The 9156-nt window shown below is 33.4% G+C and overlaps 1 protein-coding gene across 1 annotated transcript in view; it reads left to right on the forward strand.

The window, feature by feature from the left end:
* Positions 1 to 5956: 5956 nt before the first annotated feature.
* Positions 5957 to 9156, forward strand: part of LOC108741451 (low-density lipoprotein receptor-related protein 4) — a 19290-nt gene continuing 16090 nt past the window's right edge. Inside the window, exons 1-2 of the mRNA XM_025977514.1 lie at positions 5957 to 6358; positions 8303 to 8768. Coding sequence (XP_025833299.1) covers positions 6262 to 6358; positions 8303 to 8768 — 563 coding nt within the window. The 5' untranslated portion in view covers positions 5957 to 6261. The remainder of the gene's footprint in view (positions 6359 to 8302; positions 8769 to 9156) is intronic.

Raw genomic sequence — 9156 nt, forward strand, 5'->3', positions numbered from 1 at the left:
ATTAACAAAAGGACTTTTGAAAATGCCGAAATTAGAACTCTTTAGGGGTTAATTGTATCAAAAATTAACCTGTATCAAAAATTATGGTCTTATAATTTTATAAATTAAAATAATTTTTTTTAAATAAACATAGATTATGAGCTACTAAGTTTTGATCTTAGTACCAAATTGGCCCCTATAAAGCCCTTAATTTTCGAAATTCATTTTGATCACTTTATTGTGCCAGCTTCGTGGTCATAAGATTTTTTTTATAGAAAGGCTATATTTCTTGTGTGCTTCTTAAGAAGACGTAGGCACATACAATACATGTACCTATGTTCCTTATTTTGTCCTACAGAATGATGCTATGAGTAGGGCTGCCAAATTTCGAAATCAAAAAGGTACCAAGTCGGGTACCGATACTAAACGTCAAATATTCAGATTTGCAGAAAGTCCCGAAATCGAAATAGTGTCACTTTACAACAAGTTTTCATTGAGTAAAAATAACTAGTTTTACGGAATGTACGTATTTTTATTTCAATTTTGGGAACAAAAAAAAAAACAAAAAGAAAATACCCACAAAATTTAATAAACATATCTATGATCATATTCATTTTAAAAAATAAGAAATATAGTGACGTATTTAATTTTCTGTCTAATTAACACTTCTATTATTAATTATCAATTCACCATCCTATGAGCACATTGTTACTTCTTCGCTTCTTCTTCGCTTTGTATCGCTTCGTTTTCTCTGATGTGTACTACTCCTCTCGATCTCGCGACAACTAGTTATAGAGACTGCACGTTTTCTAGCATTTTTCAGTAAAGCCGTCTAATAACCTGACCTTTTTTGCAAGTATTAAACATTATTGCATACTAAAATAATACCCTGTTATCATCATAAGGACGTTGGTCCTGAGCTTATTTTTGCATCTTCCTAAAACTAGAAAAAAAAAACTTTTGGGTGTATCATTCCCACCAGCCAGTAATGCTGGTGGGCGGGCAGTACCTCCAGACTATGCCGGAAGGTAGGGCGGAAGGCCCTCTTCAGCCTGCTTTCAGGAATCGTGGGAATGAGTGGATGGTGGTTCGGGTGAGAAAGTTGAGACGGACGAAATGAAGACAGAAGAGAGTGAAAGATTATCTGTGGAATATATGACTGCCTCAGCATTTGCCTAAGTGATCCAAGGAAACCACAGAAAAACTTGGACCAAGGCAAACGGACCCGGAATCGAACCGGCGTCCTCCCGAACGCTAAGCAATGGTCTAGACCTCTAGGCCATGCCGCTCTGTCTAAAACTAGAATAACCTACATCCTTAACTATTTGCGAATGGTAATCTAATCCAGGCCTACCTTTACCCCTCCTAACTCTCGTTTCTGCTTCTAATATGTCTCTAACTAGACCTTCATACCTGAGAAGGTGTCCTACCAACCTAGCTCGCCTATTTCTTATTGATATCCATAGAGTCCTCTGTTCTCCTTTTCGCAGCGTCTATCGTCCATGTTTCGTACCCGTACAGCGGCGCGCCCGAAACATACACCTTTAACAATCTTTTTCGAATTTCTAAATTAATCGTTTGCGGGTATAGAAGTGACTTCTTTTTTATTGAAGGCGACTCGACCCTGCGCTATCCTATGCTTTATATCCCTACTACTCCTTCGTCCTGACTTATCTAACTTCCTAGATAGATACCTAAAATCAGCCACTTCTTCTAATTTTTCGTCTCTTATCTTTACATTCGCAGTTTCCCTACTTTTTCTCCCCTTGCATACCAGTATTTTTGTTTTACTTTTATTTATTTTCATACAGTACTGTTTTGTCAATACCGCTTCCATTTTATTTAAACCTATCTCTAACTTCTTCTCGCTAGATGCTAATACTGCTATACCGTCTGCAAATCTAAGCATACTAATCTTTTACCTCTGTATATCTATCCCTACAGTTGTACTGTCTTTAATGATGTTGATCGCGTCTTCGATAAAAGAATCGCCGAATTTTTATGTTGACAGGTTTCTCATTCGGCTGTGATGTATTCATGACGTAATCATTTTCGGGACTTTCGACTTTTCGGGATTATTTCTTAAATCCTACGACCAAATATCCTAGGTATGACACCTACCGTTAAAAGCAATTAAGCAATTTATTAGGATGTAACATTAAGGAATGGTTTTTAGTGTAATTCATAAGAGCCATCGATAAATTACGGCACGGTTTAATTGATTCCAGATAATAGAGAATAGGGAAAACTTTTGTGACATCATATTATTTAAAAAACGAAATAAGTACCTAGAGTTGCATTCATCTATCACAACTACTCAATCAAATAATTGCAAAAACAAAAACTTCTCTTCAAGAAAAAAATAGCACAAACTTTTCTTAATTAAATTATATTTAGGGATTTAAAAGAAAAAAATCCTCCCTCCACCGTATTTACCACAATCTTTCTATGTATTACACCAAAAAAATGAAATGTGTTAGTGGTTCATAAAAACCTTTGTAAGAAACAGAAAAGAATTCTCTAAACTAAATCCTTATTTTGTTAGAAGTTTGAAAAATTATAATTCATAAAACCAGAAAGATGATTTAATTAAATAAAACTTAACGAACTAAAAAATCAGAAAATTCTATCTGAGAAACTAAGGTCAAAAAGCCATGAAAGTTGCGTGATGTAACTTGTGGACGCCTCTTATGGAATTGGAATGAGAATATCAGAATAACAAAAGTAACTTTGTCTGTGTTTTGTAAACATAAAACATTTTATGTTTTCTTTTATAATAACTAAAGTAAAACTAACAGATACTAGAATAAGTAATACGATGATAAATCATGTTAAATGTGTAACTGATTTAATAATGTTGTATTTTGAAATCGATATCTATGTTCTGCTGTTGTGGAAATGAAAAGATTTTATCAGAATTTAATAAAGAAAAAGTTCCAGTATCAGGTCTCTTTACTTATTAACTCCTTCGTCTTGCCTTTTATCCTTTACTCAGGTACATACTCAGGGTGACAAGCGGTTCATACTCTTCTCTATACAGTTTAAACTTATAATAAACTAGATTTTACCCGTGATTTCACTCGCGTTGATGTCTTAAATATGTGTCAAAAATAACCGACGGTCATATAAAACTAATTTTTCTATTCTTCCAAAATAATATTATTGTTTTGGACAAAAAGTATTCTATATCACTTCTTGTACCCCTGACAATATGTGTACAACATTTCAAGATGATCGGTTAAATAGTTAAGGCGTGTAAACGTAACAAACAAACGAACTCACATTTGCATTTATAATATTACTTAAGAAGTAGAATATAAATTAATTAATAAACGAAAGCGTGTTTATTTCAGGATATGACAACTTAGGAATTGTTAACAAACAATTAGAAAAAAAAATACTCATCCATTTAGAATCCTTTTTCATATCAAATTCTTTTTTAAAATGTAGTTGAATTCGTAAAAGTATATATAAAAATATCTAACCGCTTATTTTACAAGATGTCCATATAATTTATTTATAATCAAAAGGATACGACATAACTTAAATGGCTTAAAATGGACCACTTATAAAATTTACATTACATCGAGGTCAATTGTTTTGTAAATAAATAGTTTATAGGTACGCTTCCCGACTAGAATTTTGAGGAGAGTGCAGGTAGGGTTCCTAAGTGGGTAGCCCACTACCCATTGTGGGTCCTATGAGGTTGCCCCCTAGGGCAAGGTGGGGGCATATAACGCCTATTCGCATTCGCACATAATCAGGAATGCCGTATGTGGTCCCCGCGGGGAAAAATTATTGCTACCCCATTAATAATTTTTGGAAAAATGAACTTTATTATTCATGAAAAAATACAAAATTAAATGAAAAATATATTTTACCAATGAGAAACTATTCACCTTTACATATGTAGCAACGGTATAACACATATTATTTCTTTACTTTCGTAACTAATATTAAGAGAAACTATTTTTTTATCAACATTTATAATTGCACAGGTAGAAATATTTTCATTGTTTGCAAAAAGAATAGGTGCATTTTTAAATATTTAGCATCACATGGATACGTATAAAGGGATTTTCTTTTTCGTAGTAGTTTTCCACAAATTTCAATACAATTTATATCTCCGTTTGAAGGAATATATACATATATATCACTTATTTGTAAAATTTGTTTGCTCTTAAGTAATATTGTGTTATTGAGCTCTTTTGTAGTCAATAATACTGTAAACTGCAATCATTTTACTGTTGTTCGACTTGATGCGTCTGTTTTAGTTGTCTTATAATAACAATATCAGGAAATACACTTGTTGGTTCGTTGTAAATGTAAAGGATTTCATTGAAACGACGACATAATTGGGCAAGGAGATTGTTACCATTTTTTATAAGGTTTTTTATTTCACCGAGAGCATTTTCAAACGGATTTACCTCATCGAACCCCCATAAGGTAGATTTAATTGTAAGTTTATACATATGATAGGTTTTCCCCTTAAGACCCATATGAAAACCCATAAGGCAATCCTCATTTTAGTATCACCACTTTTTTAGGTTGGATTTTCATGAGGAATCTACGAGGGGAAATCCCTATATCGGCATGCCCCTTATTAGCCACATGAAAGCCTGTACGCTACATAGGGCATGCCCCCTATAAATTCTAGTCGAGTATGTGTATGAGTTTGAAATCCAGTGATTGAAACTGATCGTATGGTGGATGCGCTGGACATATTAGAGAAACTGATTAATCAGATGTGGTATTATTACTATGATTTAAAACAAATTACAACATACTTATGAGCAGGCATATGAAGGCTTGTAGACATTGAATTTAATAAAATTAATCTTAAGAATTTAAACTTCAAAACAAAAACAAATCGTTTTTAAAAAGGTAGTTTAAACATATCAATCTTTTTTGTAACGAATGTGATCCAATCTACATAGGAATAAGTGGAAGAGAATCAAAAGCTAGAATTACTGAACGCATTTCATCCTTTAATAAAAAACTCATAAAAGAAAAACGAACTTTTCGGAGCATAACCATAATATTTGATTAAATAATTATATAAAAATTTAAAATAGGCAGAAAAAAACTTTAAATATTTGAAAATCCCGAAATTAGAAAGTCTATATAACAACCAATTTTTATTCAGCAACCAAATCGGAACATAATATATTCTGACTCAATAGCGTTCTCGATAATAATTTCCTTGGACAGAAACAATATTAGTTGTAAATATGATTAATGAATTGGTGAATGTATCTGCAATGTGTTGAGTAAATAAAGAACACATCAGTCTCAATTAATTTTTGTATACCTAATACATACCACAACTGTTTTCCTATAGATTTTCTTTTACCTGAATAAGCGAAACAATTGTATTATAATGAAACTATAGAAAACTTCTGAAATTGTTATGTTCTGTAATTATCACCCATATTAATTAACTTTAAATCGATAATTAATAATAAGCAAATCAGAGAGGTAAATCGTACTACCAGAAAAAGAAATAAAATTACGCCTACATCATATTTGGAAAAATTGGGTTCAATTAACCAGAGAATACAAAAAATACCCTATGAAGACAAATATGTACGAAAATTAACCAGAGAATACAAAAAATACCCTATGAAGACAAATATGTACGAAAAAATAAATTGAAAGATAAAATTTTGAAACTACGTTGATGATAGGAGTGGGCTAATTTATTTTAACATAAGATAGGCTTCGGGAAGAAGGACAAGGGAGAAATTGCAAGAAACAATTTGATTGAATTGAACTGAATGGGCCATAAAAAGCTAGTATTTTCGAGTTCGTCCTTAAGAACCAACCGAAGGTATACATAATGGACTGGTCAGTGTTATAATTTGGATGTAAGCCAAACAAGACGTCGTAATAGTTGGCGTGGGTTGATACGCATACGCCGGCGCGAGGCGTCTCTTCTTTGCACCAGTGGGCGCAAATGAACAGAAAAGCTTGTCAAAAGACGGTAGAAAATTTCGCCCAGAGCGATGCATATTGAGAAAAACACCCTTAATATTTCAGTGTAATAAACTGCATATCGCTTTACATTAAATGTTTCAATAGTTTTAGTGAATTTGTTCGGAAAAAATGTGAGTGAATCGTTTCAAAAGCTTATCGCAAGGGGTTGCACTGTTGTGCCACCGCCGCACCCAAACCCCTTCTTGTGCTGTACAAGCACAACAAGGTGACGAACAATCGGTAAACGCAAATAACGTTTTCGAAAATGTTTGCATATAAAAGAAGATAAAAAGTAAAGTGTATGTGATGCGGGGTGGAACAGGATCATCCTATTACTCCTCCGCCCTGCCAACGATCATCAGGAGAGGATGCTACGTTACAGCTTTTTACTTTTTATTTACATGTAAGTTTTGATTAGATATCTGACCTATCGCATTGCATATTTTTTACCAAAACTTATTCTTTGTATCTATAAATTCTCTCATTTTTTTTATAAGTAGTTACTCATTTAAACTCTACTAACAAGTAAAAATAAAAAAATTTTGATTTTTATAAAATAGTTCTTTTGTTAACTTATGCGTACTAGCTTCCGGTCGTAGGTACGTACGTACGAGCTCTACTGAATTTTTTTCAAGAGAAGCAATTAATTAAAGTTAATTATAATTATTTGCTTCACCATTTGTTTCCGTTTATATAAACGACTGATGATAATTAAATAAGCTATTGAAAAGAAGGACGCATTCCAACGCAAAAAGAAATCCTTACATTTGAGCAAGAGCTACCGCCTACAACTGGGGGCGGTATGTATTGATCCGTCATCCACCTAAACATATTGAATGAACCATTCATAATGCTGCCGTGCTTAAAATAAAATTTACTTGCCAATAACACAATCCTATCCCAATCGTGTATCTCAGATAAGTTAAAACTTATATCAGAACATTACGAGATATAAACTTTTTCAAAATTCTGTTTGCGCAGATTATTATGTTAGTTTAAAGTTCTTCATTAAAGCTTTGTTATTCCTGCCAGAGAAAAGTCGTTTTTCGTTAAAATTAATGATTCTAGCTAGGCAATGAATGGTAACCGATTATAAGAACAATAAATATGAATTTATAAAGGTTATTTAAAATAAATATATGGCAGAGTTCTGTTTTTCTAATCATTACATACGAATATAGGAAAAACGCCTTTGAATGACTATTTCGTATCAGCAGCAATTCTAGTTACAAAAACGCTATCTTTTTATATTAAAATAAACAAAGGTTAATACCTTTTTATTATTCATCATCATAAGGTCGTCAGTCCTAAGACTGGTTGGACACGTACCTCCACTCTTTCCTATCCTGAGCTAAACTTCGCATTTCCCTAAAACTAGAACAGCCCACATCCTTAACTATTTGCGAACAGTAATCTAATCTAGGTCTACCTCTACCCCTCCTAACTCCTGTTTCTGCCTCTAATATGTCTCTGACTAGACCTTCATGCCTGAGAAGGTGTCCCACCAACCTATCTCGCCTATTTTTTATTGACTTCCATAGAGTGCTCTGTTTATGGGGATATATTATTCTGTTACAACTGTCCACAAAAATAAATAGCAATAATGTGGGCGTTTTTAAATGCTTCCATGTACGACCTTTTAAGTCACTTAGGTACTCAGTACAAAACTTACACATGTAGGTTTGAAACATAATTTTGACTTGGTTTAACATTTCAAATGAAAACAATGAACTTTAAAGTTCAATCAGTGTAATGTAATCTGTATGTGATTCTATGTATATTTCAATGTTAATTTACATTGAAGAATGCAGCATCTACATATATAGCAAGAAAAAATACGCTGGATCCAGCTGTACTGCTAGATGAGGAATCCAGCAAGTGTAATCCTTTCTAAAAAGCCTCTGATGGACGAACTACCGAAATGAATAAGGTTTCGTTGGATTGTTCGAGTATGAAACCCTAAAAACACATTGTTTTCCACAAGTTTCTAATTATAGCAATTTAAAAATATTTATAGTGGGGGGAGTCATATAAGGCTCCTACCATGTAACAATCGTCTTTTGTGTGCGTCATGGATATTGATCCTAATCAGAAATCCGCCATTTTAATAAATAAATTTTATTGCAAAATACTTTTCCGTATTTTGAACTGCACCTGTATTAAAAACCGATTTTTCCATAAAATGGCTCACCATGTATAGGCCTTTAAAATCATATCTCTAGCGGTCATTTCCTACGAGGAAAGGTTTTTCATCTTCCAGGCACTTTTTATAGGCCATTTAATGACATGGTTTTCACAGAAAAAATGGATTGACCTACTTTTTAAGATACCGAATTTATCTTTTCAGTGATTTGTAAATGTCAGGGTGAATCTGTATTCGCACTAACAACAACGGCATCGCCGCATCATTTCCCGCATCGCGGAGCCGCCCGTCAAATGTACGGGTCAGGACTACAAAGATCTGCTGGAGACCGACCGTTTACCGTCCGTAACATAGGATACCGTAGGATCCCCCCGAGACCTGTCTCTCCGCCAACAGAACCAATTTTTCCTTACACTTTTTTAAAGAGACATCCCATTCCCATCAATATTTTTCCACACATTTATTTTCCTAAGGGCACCATAGCTTCAAGTTCCCGGAACGGAGGAATATTAGGCGTTGGGAAGGGTAGATCGAATCACGACATTCAACCTGAGGGCATCGATGAGGATGATGTAAGAAATCACGAAAGGTACGAAGAAGAATGCACGTGTGGACCCGGACAAATACCCTGTCCAGGACGAACTTGCTTCTGTATAACTAAACATCAAAGGTAGATACAATATGCTTTAGATAGGTGCATATTATTACGTCATTAAGGTTAAATTTCTTTGTTTGAACAAATAAGAGTAATCTTATGCAACAGATAGATTTAAGTATATATATTATATATATATATACATATGGGTAATTCTACGCATGAAGGAAGAAAATAAGGTGAATAACGGAATCACATTTTTTTATATCTAAGCATTGGCAGATAGATTTTTTTCAAGTTTAGGACATTTTTCACACTCTCTGAAAGTGGCCAGTCAAAAAATTAAAAATTATGAATTTTATGGCCATTAAAAAGAGATATATCCAGGAAACTAAAAAAATTAATTTAAAACTAACATTAACACAGAAGAATTTCTCTAATCAATTCTTATTACTCAATCTAG

The sequence above is a fragment of the Agrilus planipennis genome, unplaced genomic scaffold (genome assembly GCF_000699045.2).
Source record: "Agrilus planipennis isolate EAB-ADULT unplaced genomic scaffold, Apla_2.0 scaffold278, whole genome shotgun sequence".
NCBI lineage: Eukaryota > Metazoa > Arthropoda > Insecta > Coleoptera > Buprestidae > Agrilus > Agrilus planipennis.